Source organism: Ailuropoda melanoleuca, chromosome 5 (genome assembly GCF_002007445.2).
Source record: "Ailuropoda melanoleuca isolate Jingjing chromosome 5, ASM200744v2, whole genome shotgun sequence".
NCBI lineage: Eukaryota > Metazoa > Chordata > Mammalia > Carnivora > Ursidae > Ailuropoda > Ailuropoda melanoleuca.
Window position 1 is genome coordinate 101,482,232 of NC_048222.1, and position 23,467 is coordinate 101,505,698.

At 39.7% G+C, this 23,467-nt stretch overlaps 1 protein-coding gene across 17 annotated transcripts in view; it reads right to left on the reverse strand.

The window, feature by feature from the left end:
- Nucleotides 1-5,615: 5,615 nt before the first annotated feature.
- LOC105241517 overlaps nucleotides 5,616-23,467 on the reverse strand; it is a 35,784-nt gene continuing 17,932 nt past the window's right edge. For 2 of the 17 annotated variants that reach the window (XR_004625810.1, XR_004625809.1), the window contains 3 exons: nucleotides 20,071-20,172; nucleotides 15,983-16,082; nucleotides 9,153-10,547 (listed from right to left, as the gene is read on the reverse strand). Coding sequence is in view for 1 of the 17 variants with exons in the window: in XM_034661488.1 (XP_034517379.1) it covers nucleotides 10,338-10,547; nucleotides 10,820-11,227 (618 nt within the window). In the remaining 16 variants the exon portion in view is untranslated. Of the gene's footprint in view, nucleotides 7,111-9,147; nucleotides 10,548-10,819; nucleotides 11,350-11,839; nucleotides 11,913-15,982; nucleotides 16,083-20,070; nucleotides 20,173-23,260; nucleotides 23,389-23,467 lie in introns of those variants that run through there. The other 15 variants (XR_004625799.1, XR_004625801.1, XR_004625800.1 and 12 more) reach the window with 14 other exon arrangements.

Here is a 23,467-nt window from a genome sequence, read left to right on the forward strand (position 1 = left end):
CAAATTTTGCTAAATTGTTGGTCTTTAAAAATAGATTATTTCTTAAGCTTATTCTGTTTATTGTTTAACCCCAAAATAATATAAATAGTTGGCCAATATCTATTCCTGGCTTTTTTTTCCAGACTTTTTACTGTCACCTTAAAAATGTTTTTGCTTATCTGCATCAGGATAATGAATTGTATGGAGCTATTTTATTACAAGGTTTAGCCAACATACTGAAGAGTAGATGCTGAGACTTACACACTGAAATCATGACAAAGGAAGAGAAGTATTTGAAGGTATCCATTGGGTTCCCTGTAAGTGAAGTTTAGCCCTTCTGACTGATACATTCTCCCAATTCGTGTTTTTGCTGTCATTTTCACCTAGTTCATTCATCCATTTCTTGCTCATGTACTGAGCATCTACTATGAGCCAAGCACTGCTCTTGGTGCTGCCATGTTGATTTGAATGGTAACCATAACCTGACCTATGAGAGCTTATTTTTTTAAAAAGAGAGACAGACAGTAAAGACGTGATACATAAATAACATAATTGCAGCTAGTGGCCAGTTTTATGTAACAAGAAGTAAAGTAATAGGCTAGAGGATGGCTAGGGGAGATGCTAGTTCATTTGTGGTGATAAAGACAGGCTTGTCTGGGGGTCTACCATCTAAGCTGATACCTAACTCATCAGAAGATGTCAGGAGAGAGCTTTCCAGGGAAGATGTCAAGCTAGAGCAGCATAAACAAGAGGCCTGGGCTTGTCATGCTCAGCGAGGAGAAAGCAAGCAGTGAATGAGGAGTGAGGTCGTGGGATGGGCAGATCCCACAGGGGAGGCTCTGTGCCTTAGAAGGAGCTTCAGCTCTGCTCTGCTGGCAGTAGGAAGCGCAGGGGCTCTACTACAATGGGAAGATCACACCGGTTCCCATGTAGAGATGAGCTGCAGAGCGTTAGGAAGAATAGTGACAATGGGAAGTTAGAAGGCGTTTGGAACAATCCAAGGAAGACAGGACAGTGATTAAGATTGGAGTTGAGCACAGGATATGGTAAGAAGTCAGCCCTGGAGGGAGCCCTCTTTCGGAAACTTAGTCTAAAGAGGATAAATATTTCCTATGCTTGAGCACTCTCATTAAAAAGGAAACCAGGAGTAGCTAACAAAAAGCAAAGCACCACTTGCTTCTTCCTAAATGTGAAGAATCCGATTTCTCTAAAAGCACGTTACTCATCAACATGATTTAATCACGGAATATTAGAATTGGAAAAGATCACAGTGTAACACAGTCTAATTATCTGTTTTTGCTCCAGCTTGAACAGGCTGGAATCAGGGAAAGCATATAATGGTGGGAATATCAAAAGTGGCCATTAACGCCTCCTGCTGTAATTATAATAAAGATACTAATATACCAAGATAACAAACCATTTTTTAGGTTCACAGAAACATCCAGAATGGACAGGATTTCATTACAAAATATTGTTCCCTTGAGATGTAATTCCGTGGGCAGCCTGGACTCCTAAAATAGCAATGGCCTGACCATAACTACATCTTTCCATCAACTGTGAGTTTTTAGAGGCTCTTTAACTTAAAATGTGATTACCTTTTCAAGATACCACTATTAAACTACTCAAATTTCTAAGACTTTTTTTTTTTTAAGTAGGCTCCACAGCCAGCATGGAGCCCAACACGAGGCTTGAACTCACCATCCTGAGATCAAGACCTGAGCTGAGATCAAGAGTCAGATGCTTAACTGACTGAGCCATGCAGGAGCCCCTCAAACTTCTAAGACTTTCTTAATGAGACCCAAAACAAGGTCCTACATAATAGCTTTAATCATTAGAAAAATACCTGGTGTGTACCAATAAATCTTATATGTGGAAATGCTATCCTGGAACACAGAGCTGAGTAATATTAATACTGAAGTGTGTTTGCACTCACCGCTATGATCTAAAACAGTAAGTTTCTGAATGTTTTACTTTAAAAAGACCTTATAATCTTCATCTCCTGAAGATACTGAAAAAAAAAATGTGTGGAACAGAAGAAATGATTTATTCAACAAATATTTACTGAGTACCAAAAGGGGCCAGACATTGGTCTAGTCACTGAGGATACAGAAATCATCAAAAGAAAAAAAAAGTCCTTGCCTGCATGGAACTTACATTCTAATTATATGTGAAAAGCAATAAAAAAGTAATTAATTTATAATATGTCAGGTAGTAATCGTGCTATGGGGGAGAATAAAACACAGGAAAGGTGATGAGGAGTGTGGGAGAAGCGACGGCTAGTTCATACGTCCGGGGAAAAGCCATTCGGATAAAGAGCATTCCATCCAGGTAGAGGGAACAGCAAGGACAAAGGCCATAGGTAGAAGCATGCTTGGTGTATGGGAGCAATAACAAGAGGCAGGCTGGAGTGGAATAAGAGGTGTGTAGTGGAACGTAGGTCACAGTGATAGGCAGTAGACAGATCAGAGGTGCCTCGTGGGCCACTGTAAAGACTTTGGCTTTTACTTTGAGTAGGGGAGCCTTTGAAGAGTTCCAAGGAGAGGGGCAGCATGATCTGATTGAAGTTGGTTTAAAGGAATTATTCTGGCTGCTGTCTTGATGTTTGTGAGTGGGCGAGTGTATGAGCGTGTCTGTGTGTGCACACATCTGTGCTGGGGGCTGTGGAGGGAGCAGTGAGTGCTGTCAGGGCACAATTGCCAAAGTCCAGGCAAGAGAAGCTGATGGCTTGGACCAGGGTGGATGGCGTGGAATGGGTGAGAAGTGGTTAGATCCTACATACCCTCAAGAGATAGAGTCAATGCAATTGTCTCTAGATCCGATGTGGCTTATGGAAAAGAGGAGTCAGGGCTGACTCCATGAATTTCTGGCCTGAGCAACTAGAAAAATGGAGTTGCCCAACTGGCAGGAGAAGACTGTAAGAGGTTCAAGTTTGGGGAGTGGGTAAGATTCGGACACCTGTTTTATTTGTTTGTTTGTTTGCTTGTTTTAGAGACAGAGAGTACAGAGTCACATGCACGAAGGGTGGGAAGGAGGGGCAGAGGGAGAAGGAGAGAGAGAATCTTAAGCAGGCTCCATGCTCAGTGTGGAACCCTTTGCTGGGCTCAATCTCACGACCCTGAGATCATGACGTGAACCAAAATCAAGGGTTGGGTGCTTAACTGACTGAGCCACCCAGCTGCCCCCGGAGCCTGGTTTTTAATACAGTGGGTCTGAGGTACTAATGAGATAGTCAAGAGGAAATGTTGAGTAGGCAGCTGAATGTATGAATTTAGTAGCTGAAAAGGGAGGTTATGGCTGGAAATATAACTTTCAACAGTATTTAGAACTATAAGATTAAAGATTATTTTGAGTACGGGCTCTTAAAAAAGTTTTCGTGACATAAACCCCTTTTAAAGTCTATTAAAATCTTCAGACTCCTTCCCTGAATAATATTTTAAATGCATAAAATGAAATATCTTTGAAATATTTTTTGGTATATATAAGTCATATAAAGAAAACCAATTATAAGGAAACACAGAATCAAAATACCTTCAAAGTTGCACTATGGTAACAGTATTTTTTATTAAAACACTACACAGTAAGAACTAGCAGTAAGCATAATAACTACAGGAAACTTAAAGAAGTCAGGTGCATCAATATTTCAAGGTACCTGTAACAACTGTAATGAGATGAAAATATCCGTAATTTTTACTAGAGATAAAGTCATAGATACAGCAAATATTATTGTTCATAATTGCAGGAGATGCAAAGTTTCATTTAGAGGTTAGTGAAAATAAAGAAGAAATATTTTCCTTCCAAGGTCATGGACATCAGGTCTATGGACTCCAGGTTAAGAATCTCTGATGTGGGCGCGAATACAGCCAGAGGAAGGGGGTGGGCGAGGAGACTAACCAAGGACTCTCCAGCATGAAGGGGCAGGAAAGAAAGGAGAACCAGCAAAGAACGTGGGGAAAAGAAGACAAAGTGGAAGACGGACCAAGTGATCGACTATAAGAAGGGCTGCTGAGGACGCCTGGGTGGCTCAGTTGGTTAAATGTCTCCCTTCAGCTCAGGTCATGGTCCCAGGGTCCTGGGATCAAGTCCCACATCAGGCTCCCTGCTCAGCGGGGAGCCTGCTTCTCCCTCTGCCCCTTGCCCCCTTTGCTGGTACCCCCTCACTCTCTCTCTCAAATAAAAAAAAATTAAGAAGGAAGAAGTGCCGATGAAGGTTGAATAAGATGAGAGATGAGGACTCACGACCTTGTAAAGAGCGGTTTCTGTTCGGGGGTGGGGACAAAAGCCTGACTACTGTGAACTCGGGTGCCAACAAGAGAAGCTGAAGTTCAACAATTGTGCTAAGGAAGTCTTGCCGTAACACGAATTTTTAAACTACGAACTGGTAAGCAACGGAAGGGGTCAAGGGAGGACTTTTGTTGTTGCTGTGTCTATGGTGGGAGATCCCACATATTTACGGGCTGTGGAAGAGATCCAGGCGATAGGGAGAATTGAAAATGCAAGAGAAAAAGGGACAATTCCCCGCTTACTGTCCTTGCACAGTGAGAGGTGATGGTGAGAGAGGTGGAATCTAGCACCAGGTGCAAGGGTGGTCTTCAGAGGGAGCCTGAATCATTTATGCTTCACTTACAAAGGAGGGAAAACAATTAGTTACATGGGTCTTGATCAAGGTAAGTTTGAGGAAATGATGATGGGAGAATGTGGAAACTCTCCTGTTGCTTCCACTTCCCCAATGAAATATCAAGCGGAACCACTAGCTGAGAGTGAGTGAAGAGGGGTGTGGAGAGAAGGGGAGAAGTAGTGATCCAGCCCTGCAGGGGAGTGAACAGACCGGAGAAACAGTCAGACCTATTGGGCCCACAGGGTGCTGGTCATGAATTAAAATCCAGCCTGTTGGGGTTTGGCTGCTCAAGTGTAGGCACAGTTGGCAGACCGTGTAGGTTCCACCAGAGTGAATACCAGTACGTTCATCACAAAAAGGTCCTGAACAGAAGATGCTGAGATATACCTGCTTCCAAGTAGTTTTATGTCTGTGGTTTTTCTAATTCTAAGTAATTCAGACACTGGAAACTCACTGGTATAGTGGGAGCCCTGCAGGTCAGTGCTTGGGACTGGGGCCCAGGTCAGGGGAGATCGTGCATCTAGGGCTCCTGTGGCTGATGCTGCCAAGGGTGGGTGTGACCAGAGAGGTTTCCTTTCTAATGGGGAAATGCCTGGGCCCAAATGCCTGTGGCCCATCCAAAACCCCACACAAGACAATGCATCCTAGTGGGAACAAACACCATACTTTATATATTTGCGTGATGATGAAAATGCCCGGAAAATGTACTCAAGTCGGAATCGCCCTATTTTATTAACAGATTGAATCAGTGTGAAAATTAAAAAGACACTGTATAAATCAAGGAACTTATTACAGTTTAAATATTTTTTTTAAAGATTTTATTTATTTATTTGACAGAGAGAGAGAGACAGCCAGCGAGAGAGGGAACACAAGCAGGGGGAGTGGGAAGGAAGAAGCAGGCTCCCAGCGGAGGAGCCTGATGTGGGGCTCGATCCCCGAATGCCAGCATCAGGCCCTGAGCCGAAGGCAGACGCTAACGACTGAGCCACCCAGGCGCCCCCAGTTTAAATATTCTTAATCTTATTCCTGCATTTGGCAAACAGCCTCAATGTACGTGCTCCCTTTCATTATCAATTCTTTTATTTACATGTCTGTTTCCATGTTGTTTTAGAATTCCAACTCCTTGATAAGGAGTTATGTTTGTATTATATTTAGGCACGCCCCAGTGTTTCCTAGAGTATTCTTCCTCTAGAGGACATGAGTCACTAGTATTTCCAATTTTACAAAAGGTAAATTGAATTTCTACGTGAGATACCTTCCTCTGAGTTAGATTTTATTAACTAACAGTTCTAATATACCCATAAAACAGCTATCTTATCCACCTGGGCAAATATTAAGTCACATTTACCATTTGAACAATGAAAGGAACCGTTTATAATATATACACAAATACAGACTTTAACTGGTAGTTGAAGAAATGAGGCAGATGCTTTACATCTCTCCCATAATACCCACCTAGAGTCAAAAATGAAGGTTGGAAAGGTTGGTCATTAAACTGGGAAGGAGGAAGGTACCGCTTAAGTATATCAGGAAAACAAAAGCCAATACAAATGTAAGTTTTAGATGTATACACACATTTAAGATACTATACGTTGCCGCGTGCATCCAGAATGACAACCTAGAGAGATTGGAAAAAGCCCTGCCGAAGGCAACAAGATTTCAACATTAAGCCGACTGCTAAAGGGCACTTCAAAATTTGCTAAATTAATTTAAAATTTAGTTTTCAAATACTCTCCTTCAGACTGTTTGGATTGAAAGGCACTTTGGGGCCAAGTGGGAACCAAATATGAACTGAAGCCTCGTTGAGATTAACGTTGAGTCTCTAAGGGGTAAAAGTCGTGCTGCTGTGGTGACGTAGGACGACGCCCCAATTAGCCCGAGACGCAGGCTGAAGTCCTTAGCACGGAGGTGTCTCGTCGTCTCCAGCTTCAAGTTTCGAGGAGTTCGGGATAAAAAAAGCGAGTGTTTGTGAAAAGACACAGGAGACAGAAACTGTGGGAAGATGTTAATTACTGAATGTCCGTGACTGGCAGGAAGGTGCTCATTTTACTACTCCCTCAATTTCCCTACAGATCCGAAGATTTTCAAAACGAGCAATCTCCTACCACGTTACCACGTACTCCACAGGAGACATACCGAAAACATGCAGGTAATGATTTAGAGAGAATGAATAAAAAATTCTTAAAAAGAAAACAAGACGAATTTCATATAAACTCAAGATAAAAGTGATTAAACGGTCCAGTCATTCTATATGCATCGAGTGTACCCTTAGAGCGAGGCATAGCGTTTCCACGGTCCCGTGGTCACATAGGGTAGCCTCTGCGTAGCCACACCTTCCTCTAGTTGTGTGCCCTCTGAATCCATGATCTCGAATCGCAGTCGAACCTCAGGGTTGCTCAGAAATCAATCACTGTCTTTCATCGGTCCCCACTTTCTCTGTCTCCAGAAAAGGGCATTTCCGATTTTCACTACGTCCCGTGTTCCATTGCTCTCTTAGCAGACGAGCTTATTTCCAACTTCAAAAGAAAGCAGAAATCTCAGATGGGAAATGCTTCACCTGCATGCTGCCACACTTACCACATCTGCACTTACTTGTGGTAGATGCCGCCATCTGTCTGGTCTAACTGCCAGTCCCAAGTCCCCTGTCCCTTGACTTCCCCCACCATGAGCATCAGAGAGCTGTCGCAGGCTCCCACACAGTGCTGGCCAATCAGACAGAAGCAGAAGTTGCCTGGAAACTTCTGGTAACACTTCCTGATTAAAGGACTAAGTGTAGGCCACATTACCTCTTCCGCCTTTTCTGGCCTTGATTAGGGCGCGAGAGGAAAAGGCCAAGACGGATGCAGTGGTGTCAGCCTCTTGGTGCTGACATCTTGGACAGTGAAGTCATGCCAGCACTACTTACCTTGAATTTATTGTCACGTGAGAAAAAAGGAACCCCTGGTCGAATGAGACACTACTAGTGGTTGGGTTTCTGCTATTTGAATTGAAAGCATTCCTAACTGACAACGAGCTCGTTCTTCTGCCCCTGTTACAGTTAAAGAGAGACCCCTTATCCAGCACTGTGCATTCCATCTTGTTCCACCTTCCTCAAGGTCTCTCTCTGTTGACTGCACCCCCCTCAGTACCTTCAACCTTTCTCTCTCCACGAGTTGTTCCACATCAACAGTATTTAACACTCAAGTCTCTCCCACATTAAATACTAAAATTAAACTGTCCCCAGCCTCCCATCTTCCTCTAGCGACTGCCTTATGTTTAGCCTTCCTTTCACTAACATTCTTCTTGAAAGAGCTGTCTACACTCACTATCTCCCACATCCTTCTTCCCTATCCATTCCTCAATTCGTGGCATCTGGGTTCGGCCAGCAGCTTGACTGTAAGCGTTTGGGCCAAGGTCACCAACAACATCCTCACTGCAGAATCTAATAGGAATTTTTTCGGTTTTTATCTTCTTTGACCCCCTTGTAGCATTTGACACCGTGACCATTCAATCCTTTCAGAAATACTTTCTTTCCTTGAATTTTTAAAAGTGTTCTGCCCTCGTTTTTCTTGCTTCCTCTGGTGGATCCCTTGTAGGCCTATTCTAAAGGATCCTCATTGGCAAATCCCCTGCACATTGATATGAAATGAGCAGAGACGGATGCCTCCTCAGTCTTTCTCTCCTCAGCAGCCTGGACGTCTTGAAAAGTCCCACAGATTCCCCCAAACCTGCTTCTTGCCCCCACAGTCCTCCTCTGTGAGTGGCTCCACCATCCACCCAGTGTCCAAGCCAGAATGATCCTTCATGTTTTTCTCTCCCTTGTTGCTCAAATCCAGTTAATCATTAAGCCCTGTAAATTCAGTCCTCTAAGGTCCCTGATCTGCCCGTTCTGCTTAGTCCTGCTAATCTTATCCCAGGTTAGGCCTCTCCTGGCATCCGTTCCCAAACCTCTCTCCCCCAGCTGACCCCATCTCGCTCCTGCAGCAAAAGGGAACTTCTTTTAGTTGTTCCCAAACTGCCAACCTCTCTTTCACCTCTGGGCTTTCCTGTCTGCTGTCTGCTCAGACTGGAATTTTTTTTCCCAAGGCTAAGTATTGCTATTAGGAGTCTTGATTCTCAGTTGAAGTGGCCCGGGGCTTGATAGGCGGAGACAGGGCCAAGTACTCCTGCTGTGTGTTTCCACAACATCTTATACCCCTTGCCATCATTGTTTGTGTTCTATTGTGCTCCAGGAGGACACATTTGATCTCTGGCGATCAGTCTCCCCAAACAGATTTCTCAATTAGATTGTAATGCCAGGATTTTGAGTTTATTTACACCAATACGGCAATTCTTTTTAAAGCAGAATTGGCATTCATCAAAGATTGTGGGTTAAATCCCTGGAATATTAAACATCCCTGTTTAGTTTGAAGGGCCATTTACCCTACAATGAAAAAAGGACATAAATGCTGCAGCAAACAGTCATTTTCGCAGTCACTAAAAACATTATTGGGATGGGTATATTCTACTTTTAAAAGCAAGGAGTGATCCTCCGTGATTCCTGAAGTATATAAATTGGTTATTGCCTATTGCAATAGAAATTCTGAGAAAGAAATAAGCACAGTATATATGAACCACTAGCTAAATCTATATGGATTGCCCATGATGAAGAGGGTGCAAAATGCTTTCAAAAGCTGTGACATGACATCGAAGTATAAAATCTAATTAAACAAAATCTAATGAATTTAATTAATTTAATCGACAGAGAAGCAAATGCCAACAGGACTAAAACAATTTAAAAATAAGACCCTTATGCAACAGTGTTACAAGTAAATTCAGAATTAACAATGTGACATTATTGAAACATCCGGATTATTGCCAGGATTTACTGCAATTAGTTTTCTCTACTTAATATGCATGTGCTTCAGATTATAAAACCAAGAAACTCATTTGAATGACGAAGCAAAACATTGAAACTTTTCACACTTTTCCAACAATCTAATTGCCAACAGAATATAATTTAATATGGAAAATTCAATCCAGATAAATTTTAGAGAGAGCTACTGATTCCTTGATTTGAAGGAGAAAATAATTTTTTTCCTGTTATACGAGCTATGACCAGAAAAGATAAGACCAAAGAACCATACTGTCATATTTATTGCTAAAAGCAAAATATATTTCAGTACAATAATGTAGCTTTCCAGGAAAAGGCTGTCTATCTATATATCAACATAGACAACACCCAAGAAAAAAAGATAAAGGCCAAAACTTCAAGAAAAAATATCAATTTTCTCTTTTATCTATGATGTTTTGGTCATTAAGATCATTTGATCTAAAAATATAAATACCAATTGTATTTGGCTTGGGAATATGATTTGGGACAAAATGCCTGGCAAACATTGTTATCAATATAACCCTTCAAGTTCCCTATTCATCTGCTTTAGGATTTCTGCTCTTTCCGTAAAACCATTATATTGTTTACAGCTAGGACTTCATGTGCCTCTGTTTGCTTCTATCTCTTTCATTAAATCTTAAGTTCCCTGAATGCAGGCACTGAGTCATATGTGGTCGTTGTATCTCCTGCTAAACCCCACACAACATTGAGATTCACAAAAATAAACGAAGTTTATTTCATTTGAAATATCTGAAATGAAAACCAATGAATAAATCCCACATCACGTATCGTGGCCCCCTAACTTTTCGAATCTGCGCCAGTCACACTGGGCGCCTGACTGCCTCCCAACAATTCTCTGGCAGCCATACCTGGGGGACGTTCCTTCTCTGGTTAAAGACTCCACTCCTCTGGCCAGAGGAACTGGAACACAAGCCAAGTTTGGCTAGTAACAAAGGCCTCTGGACCTTTGAAGAAACCGATTCTGGGAGAGAGGAGTTCTTTTCCTTTATGATCTCGGAATAGTTTGGCTATGAGCCTTGGAGATGTCAGGGGCTGCTTCTCCAGCTTCCCAGAGAACGTGTGGTCTTCCCAGTCAACCCACTGAAAGCAGACGGAAGAAAGTGAGAGGCCAGATGAGCCCACACCCCTAAACCTCGCGGCATCTTTACTCTTCCCACGATTAGGCTATAAGAGCCAATAAATACCCTTGACTTCCTTGCACTAGCTCATGGAAGGGTTCCATCACTGGAAGCCAGAGTTCTAACTAGAGCAGACACAGATTTGTATTACTATAAAGATTCTGGGAATTTATGGCATCCAAAATCCTCCCATTAAGTATTAGGAAGATGGATTTAGTTAGAGAGGTTAAGTACCTTGCCTGAAGTCTCACAATGAATTTGTAAGGACGCAAGAAACTGTGGCATTCTCCGGGTTGGCTCACTCTCACTCGTTCTGACACCAACATGCCCCAGCATGGCAGCAAGGGTGCAGGCAGGGGGCCTAAGTTCCTGGGAAGCAGAGGCAACTAGCCAGGATTTGGATGAGAAACAAGCAATGAGAAGGGGCCACTGCATGCTCGGAGTCTGTCTCTTTTGGGGATCCCTGTGATACAGCCAAGCAGTTCCTCTGAGACAATGAAGGTAGACTCTGGCATACAGGGTCCTGCCTGCCGGGTACACTCCTGGCTCCCTAGAACCACTGTTTTTCTTTTTAACTGAAGTATAGTTGACATATCCTATTAAATTAGTGTCAAATGTACAACAGTGATTCAACAATGACATACATTAATGAAATGCTTACCATGATAAGTGTATTACAATATTATTGACTATATCCCTTCCCTAGGCTAGACTTTTCATCCCTGTAACTTCCTTATTTTATAACTGTAAATTTGGACCTCTCGATCTCCTTCACCCATTTCCCTCAGCCCCCACCCCTTCCCCTTTGACAACCACCCGTGTGTTCTATTTATAAGTCTGTTTCTCTCTTTTGTTGCTGTTGTTTGTTCATTTATTTGTTTTTTAGATTCCACATATAAGAGAAATCATATGGTATTTGTCTTGCCCTGGCTTATTTCACTTGGCGTAATACTCTCTAGGCCCACCATGTTGTCACCGATGGCAAGAGTCCATTCTTTTTTCATGGCTGAGTAATATTCTCTTGTGTATGTATATTGCATCTTTTTAAACCATGCATCAGTCATTTGGAACCACTGTTTTTTGCTCAATTGTTCTGTTTTCTTTGTTTATTTTTGACCGAGTGAGATCCAAAACTGGTTCTATGGCTCTCCCAAGATTCTGGGAGCTACTAAGAACCTTCGGTAAATCTCTCCACTTCAACAAGCTAGAATTCTGTTGGAAACCAAGAACCTTGACCTAAACTGAATGTGGTACCTGGACATGCAGTGCTGCAGCCTCAGACATGCAGTGGGATTGCCGAAGACGGACTTTGACCATGAAGGCACAGATACTGAAAGCAGAGAGCCAGGAACGCTTCATATGCATGATATTAAATGTTGCCCAACTGTCCCATGCCGTGCCTTCTGAAGTATGCTACGCTATGTGCTACTTTCCATTAGAAGAGTAAAAAAAATAAAATAAAATAAAATGAGCATAGAAGGAGGACATTTATTAGCAGTCCCCAGAATGCCTAAACTCCTTCCCAAATGTAATACCACTCTGACATGGTACCACTATAAAAAATAGTGACTGAAACATGGAGGATTTTATTTTTCTCACAATTGAAGATTAATAAACACTGAAGAGAGAGTTAGTCCATGCAGTTTATACATTCGAAATCGCAATCCCAAATCATCAAATAAGTAAAATGACGAGCAATAAGCTAAGAAGAGAGAGGAAGAGGCCCAAACTATAGAAATATCTCATCGAGATCACTTTGCTCATGTCTATTGCTTTGCAGCTGAAAACATCCTCTCACATATTCTTTCTCCCTGTCCCCTTTCCTTCCTGTCTGTTTCTCCCTCTGTCGTTCTTCTATAACCCTATAACCTTATGGGTTATCTGGGCAGGCAGTAGTCATTGTTCTTCTCGGAGAAGAGAAGAGACTGGCTTTGAAAACTTGTGTAAGTTCAAGTAGCAAGACTCAGCATTAATCGGCAGTGAAGCAGATCTAGGTTTCATGAGGCTCGAAGTTATTACAATTTGCAGAAACTTTTAAAGAAAAATCATAAAAATTAAAAATACAAAATCAGATAGGAAAGTGAATGAGAAAAAAATCACAACCAATTACAAATTTTATAAAGTTGACAAATACCACGAATATCACAGAATCTAGCAAAACAGCATAACATTTTAATTAATAAACTGCCCAACATCCTTCTCCAGTATTTTTTCCTACCTCTCTATGCTGCAAACTCTGCTCGTCTCTTCAAATGCAAATATTTTTTAAAATACACTTTTCTATTGACATAGTAAGATTTTCAGTCATTTCCTCAGCATAGCAGGTTGAAATGTATTCTTTATCATGGGGAGTTTTGAAAAAAGGTTTTAGCTTCACCACTCATTTATCTCATGTAAGCTTAAGCTTGGGAAGAAGTTTCTTCCATACATGAGCTGTAAGATTTCAGGGCATTTCAATTTTCTTGTGCAAGTTCACCTTAAATACTTGACGACAACCTTCCCTCAGTTTGTCATTGATGATTCATTGTAGCAGGGTGACTTTTATCCTATTTTGTGGATGTCAGTATTTGTTGTCACATCATCAAGAAAGTTAAATCTTTTTCCAATGTGTTCATAGAATTTATTACTCTTCATTAATTGGGTTCAATTTATCCTTTTCTATTTGAAATTTATCTCTCTTGATGAATTACTGCTTTTGATGGGGTCTGAAAATGTGTTACAGTTTCCTTCTTGATAGAAAAATATCTATTAATCTCATGTAGAAATACACAAAAAATAATTTTACTTTGGGATGTTACTGTAATTTAATATGTTTCATTGTCAACTATATTCTTGACGGGAGAACTTCTCGTTTTGACAGGGTGACAAGGAGAACGAATTTTACATGCCTAATGAATTTTATGTTTAATAAACTCTTACACATCTAATGATTGGAAGAATTTTCCACATATGGATCGGCTTCTGACTGCACATCTTTCAAACCTGTTTCTCCTCTACTACCCGTATCCTTCTGTTGCTCGGGGCTAAAGATCGTTCATAGGGCAACCAAACTTCTGGCCCCACCCTCAGTATCATGAAATTAGGTGAGCTGGTATGGCTGAGGTAGACATATTCCTGTGGTAGCACGGCCTCCTCCATGTTGTTAGAAGGCTAACAATAACACACAGAGAACAGCCTGGGAGGCACATAAGTATATCTGGAAAAGTCTGGCGAAAGGGTAGTTGAGGTGGAAAGAGATAATAATTGTCTTGCAGATAAAATATCTTACTCTTATCAAATTTACAGAAACACCTGACTAGTGAGCACCATGGTAATGCGTTGGAAGGGGCCCAGATAAGTGAGGGGCCTGGAGGTTAAACTTCATTAGCTTTATGGTGAATACGCCTCTGCTATTTCCATAACGTGTTTCTCGTTTTAATTTATATCCAGCTTTATTGAAATAGAACTGACATATAACATCGTGTAGTTTAAGGCGAGTAGTATGATGATTTGATGTTTGTATATATTGTGTTTACCACAATAAGGTTAGTTAGCACATCTTCCACCTCATGGAATTACCATTTTGCTGTTGTAATGGTAAGTAAAAGCTCTCCTCTCCTAGCAACTTTGGAGTATATAATACAGTATTGTTAGCTATTGTCACCACGTTGTACATCAGATCCCTGGAACTTGTACCATAACCTTAGACCAACATCTCCCCATTTCCCTCTGCACCTCAGCCCCTGACGATCATTGTTCTAGTCTCTATTGTTTTTAGGTTTCACATGTAAGTATTCGTCTTTCTCAATCTGAATTATTTCACTTAGCATAATGCCCTCAAGGTCCATTCATAGTGTTGCAAACGGCAGGATTTCCTTCTTTTTTATTGCTGAATAATACTCCATTGTGTATATATACCACATTTTCTTTATCCATTCATCTGTTGATGGACACTTAAGATTGTTTCCATGTCACAGCTATTGTAAATGCTGCTGCAATGAACACGGGGGTGCAGATATATCTTTGATATAGGGATTTTATTTTGGAATATGTCTTTGTAAGTGGGATTGCTGAATCATAGGGTAGCTCTAGTTTTAATATTTTGAGGATACTCCACACTCTTTTCCAGAGTGGCTGCACCAATTTACATTCCCACCAACAGTGCAAGAGGGTTCCCTTTTCTCTGTATCATTTGTTATCTCATTTTGATAATACCCATTCTAACAAGTGTAAGGTAATATCTCACTGTGGTTTTGATTTGCATTTCCCTGATGTTACTGATGTTGAACACCTTTTCATACCTTTATCAGCCATTTATATGTCATCTTTAGAAAAATATCTGTTAAAGTCCTCTGCCTATTTTTTAATTGGATTGTTTGTTTGTTTTTTCCTATTGAGTTGCAAAAAGTTCCTTATATATTTGGAATATTATCCCCTTACCAGATAGATGGCTTGCAAATATCTTCCCCCATTCCATAGGTTGCCATCTCATTTCGTTGGTCATTTTTTGCTGTGCAGAAGCTTTTTAGTTTAATGTAGTCCCACTGATTGATTCTGGCTTTGTTTTATTAATTTTAAGATACAAGTCTTGCATAGTCAAAATTCAATTCTCCCTCCATTTTTAAACATTGGTAGAGAAAGAGCAAAGAAGTGGAAATAGAAGAGAACTTTTTCCCATGACACTAACATTTCTAGAAAGTTTTATTTCTCTTCTTGGGAACCAAAGGAGGGTTCTTACCTTCTCTCCTTCTACCCACTTCACCTCTCTCAGTCTCAATTTCTCCATCTGCGCAGTGTAGGAATTCAAAGCCTTTCAAATGTTATGGCCCAATGAATGGATGAGTTCATTGGGTTAGCAGAACAGAAGCCTCGAGAGGCCTGTTCCTGTGATCATGGCAGGTCTGTTCCATTTGTGAGGGGAAGGCAAAAGCAATGTAGGAAAGAAATCCTGTGTGCTGGAGGCGGCACAGCACAGCACACCCTGAGACCTGCTCAGAGGGCACTAAGGAAGAAGGGACTGGTCTGGGGAAATGGGATCCTAATGTGGGGGTAATGGGACACAGGATGGGGGTGATGACATGGGCAGAGCAAATCTGAGATAACATTTACCAGGTTGCTCTGTTTGGGACTATTCCCTAAACCATACACGTAATGGGCAAATATATATGGCCATACTTAATGTCAAGACGTTTAAAAATTTTTGATCAACCTGAAATAAATATTATGAGAAAGAGTATGTATACAAAAAATGTTTAAAGGTATTCAAATCCTGAAAGGCAAAAGGGCTATGAATATGGCATGACCCTTGGCACACATTGCCAAGTTCAGAAGGGCCAACTAGTGAATATTATAGTTAATGATAGTGATAATAAAGTAAGGGATTCTTACAGCTATAACTGTAAAAATATGCATATTTACCCATTTTAGTCCCTGCTTGTGCAATTTCTCCTGAAAAAATTTCCACTGCTGCCTTCTGTTTATGATGTACTGAAAGTCAAAAGACTACTTCTCAAGGACCCTATTAACAAAGGGTAGAAATTAACAAATTTATACGTCAAAATATGACATGAGCCTGCATTTGCATACCATGAAAGAAGATATTTTTCTGGACCATATAATTATCTCTGATTTGCATGATCACTATAAAGAGTTTAATATTACAGGTTTTCCCAATTATGCCATGCATGTTCACAAAAATAAATACCTTATAAAGTGATAACACTCTCAGTCCTTCATAAATTAATAATAATAAGTTTTATCTGAGGAATACAACTTGACACATGGTAATGATAGCTTGAAAGAATCACTAAAATTGTATTTGTAAAATCCCTGTGTTTTTTTTTCCATTTTCCCTCTCTGTTATTTAATTGATGCCTACCATTTTCTTCATATGACAGATGAATTTTTCAAAATTTTATTTATTTGAGAGCGAGCAAGCAAAGATACAAGCAGGGGGAGCAGCAGGCAGAGGGAGAGGGAGAAATAGGCTCCCCACTGAGCAGGGAGCCTGATGCGGGACTCGATCCCAGGACCCTAAGATCATGACTGGAGCCAAAGGCAGATGCTTAACCGGCTGAGCCACCCAGATGCCCCATGACAGATGATTTTAAATGATATATATATCATGGCTACAGCTCAATTTCTGTTAAAGAACATCTACACCATATATGACCTATAGCCATTGGATAGCTTATTATAGGATGAGTCAGTTATCCTAGTTTGAAAGAATTAAAGTACATAAGTATGTAAGTAACAATGTCTTAGTTGAGAATTTTAAGGATTTAGCAATCGCCTTCTTTGAAAGGTGTGGTCATTTGGAAGGTCACTAGAAAGGAGTGGAAGTCTAAGGTCTCGATCTGCTTGTTATTCTAAAGACCTGCTTGTCCTTCATTAAGTCAGTTCGTTTCCCCATAACTTAATTTTCCTTTTTAATAAAATGCAGATCATATCAGCTTCTTAACTGCTTCCCAGAGCTCCTATGATGAAACAATATGGCATCAGATGTGAAACATTTCAAGGACAAATACGAGATATAATTATTTTAATGACCAATAATTAAAGCAAACTTCTTTTCCCATTATGTTTACTGTCAATTTCTCAGTCTAAAGCCAACTTAATGAATCTATGTGACAATTTAATTATGTGACTAAATTGAGCTTCATGGAAACACCATGAAAGATAGACACAGCTACTGTTTTCAACCATCCTTTAATGCAAAGCTCTTTCCAACAACAGATAAAAGTTGGCTTTCAGAGGGTAGCCCCACTTGTGGCGAGCAGAGCACCATGTATAGAGGCGTTGAATTACTCTGTTGTACTCCTGAAACACTGGACGTCAACTGTACTCCAATTTAAAAAATGTGATAAAGGGGCGCCTGGGTGGCACAGCGGTTAAGCATCTGCCTTCGGCTCAGGGCGTGATCCCGGCGTTATGGGATCGAGCCCCACATCAGGCTCCACCGCTATGAGCCTGCTTCTTCCTCCCACTCCCCCTGCTTGTGTTCCCTCTCTCGCTGGCTGTCTCTATCTCTGTCAAATAAATAAATAAAATCTTTAAAACCTTTAAATCTTTTAAATCTTTTAAACCCTAGCCACTAATAGAGCACATATTTCTCTGTAGAGTGAAATATCTACACTTGGACACCTGTTTCCTGTTTCTGGGTTTTATCAAGCATCTAAAATTTCTCAAATAATTCTAAATAGCCCTTAAGTTTAAATCTTCACCTTACCCCACACTAGTCTACAAAATAAAACACAGGAGTTCTTGGAATTGGCGGGGAGGGCTTTATAAAATGAAATGAATAACAGACTGCAAAAATTGTGAAACCAAGAATCCTCTAAAAAGTTTGTCAAAATGAAATATTTGGCCAATATCTTGTTGAGCTTTCTATTTTGTATAAAAGAGAAAATTCCTAAATAGAAAAGAGTGTCAATAAAGATTATGACACAGAAAACTGAGCCATTTTATTTTAATATATCTGGGATTATAAATAATAATATTGTTTTTCTCTTTTGAAAATTTAATAAATTATCTTTTTTTATGTTAGTCAAGCCGTCATAATTCAGTTACAAAGGTTGTAGATCTTTCTCAACGGTTCTACACTAAAATGAAACTCTTGCTCCTAGAGGTTAAAAGTTCAGAAGCTAGAACTGGACTATAGGGAGTTCATAATCTGGCCCTGCCCCTCATTGGCTGTTTGCCCATACACAAATTATTCCACCTCTCTGTGTCCAGTTTCCTCACTTACAAAACAGAAATACTAACAGATGTACCTAAAAGGGTTGTGGTGAGGGCTAAATGAAAACCCAAACAGAGAACTCGGAACAGTGCCTGGCACACATGGTAGCGACTTCTTTGATTTTAATCTATTCTAAGAGACTTTATTTTTTAATTGAGTAGTTTATAGCATTTACATCTATTAGTACAACTAACTGATTTAGACTTAACTTGTGAAAACTTGTTTTATCCTTTCTGTTTTAATGTTTGCTTTATTTTCTGATTTTTAGACCAGTCATTCATTCGTTCAACAATATTTACTGAGTAATATGTCTAGATATTGTGACTTAGAGCTATGGCTTTTATTTTATAAGTTTATAAGTTTATAAAATAAACTTATTTTATTTATAAGTTTTCATGGCTTTTATTTTATTTAGCTGCCAAGGAGGCGCTCATCTTTCAGCTTTCCTTGTTCAAACATCACTTAGTAAAGCCTTCCTTAGCTGTTAGAACTAAATTATGGGGGCGCCTGGGTGGCTTAGTCATTAAGCATCTGCCTTCGGCTCAAGGCGTGATCCCAGGGTCCTGGGATAGAGCCCAACATCGGGCTCCTCAAGATGGGAGCCTGCTTCTTCCTCTCCCACTCCCCCTGCCTGTGTTCCCTCTCTCGCTGGCTGTCTCTCTCTCTCTCTCTGTCAAATAGATAAATAAAATCTTTAAAAAAAAAAAAAAGAACTAAATCATGCTCCTGCATTATTCTTTTTCATAATACTCTTTAATATTTCTTCAAAGTATTTTTCAATTCTTTAGTTGTGGGTTATCAGCTTAATGTCTATCCATATACCAAACTCCACGAGAAAAGCTACCTTGTCTGACCTACTCATAACTATATACCCAGAAGTCACTACCATGTAGTAAGGGACTCAAAGGCTGAAAACAGAACTAATTAATTAATTAATAATGTAGGTAGTCTTAAAAATGCAGACTGTAATTATCTTAAATCTTTCATTCATATACACTTTGACTCTCTATGAAGTGATGGGATCACAGGGTATTTTCACTCATTTTCCTGCTTATATATTTTGTACTTTTAAATGTTTTTGATCAACATTGTTGATAAAGAATGAAATCATCTTATATGAGTCTGTCCCTATTAAAGAAAGTGTTAGCACTAGTTTGTCTTTTCATATCTGTCATCAACGCTTAAATATTTTTATTAATAGGGACTTGAATCTTTAACCACATGACATGGTAGGAAACATCACTACTGTAAGTAAGATGTAAATGATTTTGTTCCAGCATCAGAAATTTTATAAAAGTTGTTAAATATTTAAATTTGGCTACAAAAATATGACATTTCTTTATCTGGATATGTTTAAAGAAAAGAGAACTTTCTGGCACGAACTAAGTGCTCTCCAGAGACAAAAACTGTTGGATGTACCATATGATCTGTCGAAGGGGCTATTGCTTTATCACCTGTTACCTTTCCAAACATCATCTCTAGGTTAAGAGAAAAAAATGTGTAGCTTTTCAAGTAGAAGCTAGTATCCATAAAACTCTCCTAATCCTTACTTGTTTATCTGAGCATACAAAACTGTAAAACTGTGGGGGCGGGGCTCGTGTATCGGGAACAGCACCCCCCATTTACCATATAATGTACTGAGTGGATATATAAATACATTAGGGGAAAATGTTAAGTCATCATAACAATGATCCTTGGGAAATAATTTGATCATTAACATGCTTTAAATTTAAACTGGAAAACCCGTCTTTTTGTTTCACGTACAAACCTTTTCAGAATACATTCAGTCTTCCCCTTCCCTTTTCAGTTTCAGACCTCCCATTGCGCAGATGGCAGTTGCTCCGAACTCATCACAGGAACAAGCACGCACCTGCCAACACAAGGTTACGAATATGAACAATGATACTAATCCATCCCAACAATAATATGCCCGAGAATGGATCACATAACAGTTTTTTTTCATTTTTTATTTGAATTCAATTTAGTTAGCATACAGTGTATTATTAGTTTCAGGGGTAGAATTTAGTGATTCATCAGTTGCATTTAACACCCAGAGCTCATCATACAACGTGCCCTCCTTCATGCCCATCATCCACTTACCCTTTCTCCCTACCCACCTCCCTTCCAGCAACCTTCAGTTTGTTTCCTAGAGTTAAGTTGTTTCTCACAGTTTGTCTCCCTTTCTTTTATCTTATTTTATTTTTCCTTCCCTTCCTCTGTGTTCATCTGTTTTGTGTCTTAAATTCCACATATGAATGGAATCATATGGTATTCGTCTCTCTGACTGACTTATTTTGCTTAGCATAATACCCTCTAGTTCCATCCGCATCGTTGCAAATGGCAAGATTTCATTCTTTTTGATGGCTGCGTAATATGCCAGTATATATGAATAAAGAAGAGGTGGTATGGGGCGCCTGGGTGGCTCAGTCATTAAGCGTCTGCCTTTGGCTCAGGGTGTGATCCCAGGGTCCTAGGATTGAGGCCCGCACTGGGCTCCCTGCTCCGTTGGGAGCCTGCTTCTTCCTTTCCCACTCCCACTGCTTGTGTTCCCTCTCTCCCTGGCTGTCTTTCTCTCTCTGTCAAATAAATAAATAAAATCTTTAAAAACAAAACAAAAAACAAAAACAAAAAAAAGAAGAGGTGGTATATATATCCATTCATCTGTCAATGGACATCTTGGCTCTTTCCATATTTTGGCTATTGTGGGCATTGCTTCTATAAACATTGGGGTGCAGGTGCCCCTTAGAATCATTATTTTTGAATCCTTTGGAAAAATACCCAGTAGTGCAATTGCTGTGTTATAGGGAAGTTCTATTTTTTACTTTTTGAGGAACCTCCATACTATTTTCCAGAGTGGCCGGCACCAGTTTGCATTCCCAACAGTGTAAGAGGGTTCCCCTTTCTCCGCATCCTCGCCAACGTCTCTTGTTTCCTGAATTGTTCATTTTAGCCATTCTGACCAGTTGGATCACATAACTATTGATTAGAAACTATTTTGTCTAAGTGTATAAGTAAATGGAGTTATCTTTTCCTAAATGAAATAATGGNGTGTAAGAGGGTTCCCCTTTCTCCGCATCCTCGCCAACGTCTCTTGTTTCCTGAATTGTTCATTTTAGCCATTCTGACCAGTTGGATCACATAACTATTGATTAGAAACTATTTTGTCTAAGTGTATAAGTAAATGGAGTTATCTTTTCCTAAATGAAATAATGACCTTCATAGAGGTAAAGTGAAAGCATTAATAATAAATTGTGTGTGTGGGTATAAGATTATATTTCTAAATTTACAGAAATATTTTTGGGGCTTTAAAGTTTACTTCTAAGTTTCCAATTAGGTTTTTGCTTCTCCATGGCGGAGACTTTGGAAACACTCTACTGGAAACAATCTAAATGTTAAATAAGAATGGAATGGTTAAATAAACTACGATATATGCAGATAATGGAATGCTATAGAGCACTTCTGAAATAATGTAAGAAAGTAAATAAAAGAAGGTGAAAAATAAAATCATTTAATCATGAGGAAATGCTCCTAATGTTATATTTTTTAAAAAGATGCAAAAATAGTATACAATATAATCTAAATATGTGTGTTTATGTTTGCATGTGACTGCCACCCTTTTCTATGCTAGTTTGAATTACATTTCTGTCACTTGCAATTAAAAAAAATGGAACTAGTATACTTATAACTATGTAAACAGTATGCTTTTTAAAACTGTCACTTTATTTAGAGGGGCAGTATCATTTTATAGCTTTCAGAATCTGTTTTAAAGCAATAAGATAAAAAAGCATGTAAGGGGGCGCCTGGGTGGCTCAGTCGTTAAGTGTCTGCCTTCGGCTCATGGCATGATCCCGGCATTCTGGGATCGAGCCCCATGTCGGGCTCCTCTGCTGGGAGCCTGCTTCTTCCTCTCCCACTCCCCCTTCTTGTGTTCCCTCTCTCACTGGCTGTCTCTATCTCTGTCAAATAAATAAATAAAATCTTTTAAAAAAAAAAAAAGCATGTAAGCCTAAATTCTGTTTTCTGTCATGGACCTAGTATATCTAAAAAAGGAACATTATTTTTAATATACAGATATATGTTCTGTGAATTGATACTTCAATACCTACTCNCATGTAAGCCTAAATTCTGTTTTCTGTCATGGACCTAGCATATCTAAAAAAGGAACATTATTTTTAATATACAGATATATGTTCTGTGAATTGATACTTCAATACCTACTCCACAGTCCTTCTCTATGATGCTTGATAATCATGATGCCACCATACGCACCTAGTTTTGGACAAATAATGACTACCCTAAATCTAAGGAATTGCAATATTGTAAGTTTCGGAATTTACACATACCAAGTAGTTTTAACCAATATCAAGAAATCAAAGAGAGTCTGTGGACTTATCTCCCTACCATGTTTCCTGCCTACTTTCTACAGGAAATCATAACTTTATCCCTAACTAAATACCATATCTAATACAGAGGGAACTTTATGTGTTTTCTCCCCAGAACCTGTAAACAGGCAACAAAATAACACAGGAGAAAAGACCTTATATAGTTAACTCTTGAAGAAGACAGGAGTTAGGAGCACTGATCCCCCATGCAGTCAAAAACCCACATGGCTCAGTCGGTTAAGCCTCTGCCTTCGGCTCAGGTCATGATCTCAGGGTCCTGGGATCCAGTCCCACATCGGGTTCCCCTCGGTGGGGAGCCTGCTTCTCCCTTCCCTCTGCAGCTTTCCCTTGCTTGTGTGCTCTCTGGCAAGCAAACAAATAAAATCTCTAAAAAAAAACCACGTAGAACTTTTGACTCCCCCAAAGCCAAACTACCAATAGCCTCCTGCTGACCGAAAGCCTTACCAATAACATACACAGTCAATTAACATATATTGTGTTATCTGTAGAATATATTCTCAAAATAAAGATAAAGAAAATATTAAGAAAATTATAAGAAACAGAACAGCTACCTACAGTATTCATCAAAGTACTGTATTCATCCAAAAAAAAATCCACGTGTGAGTGAACCAGTGCAGTTCAAACCAGTGTTGTTCAAAGGTCAACTGTAAAAGGAAGAAGAAAGAGACCTTTTGCTCCTTGAATCTGCACTGCTCCACATTTACTACCTAAAAATTGGAGAGAAGAACAGGATCACTTATTTTAATACAAAATCTGTTCTTT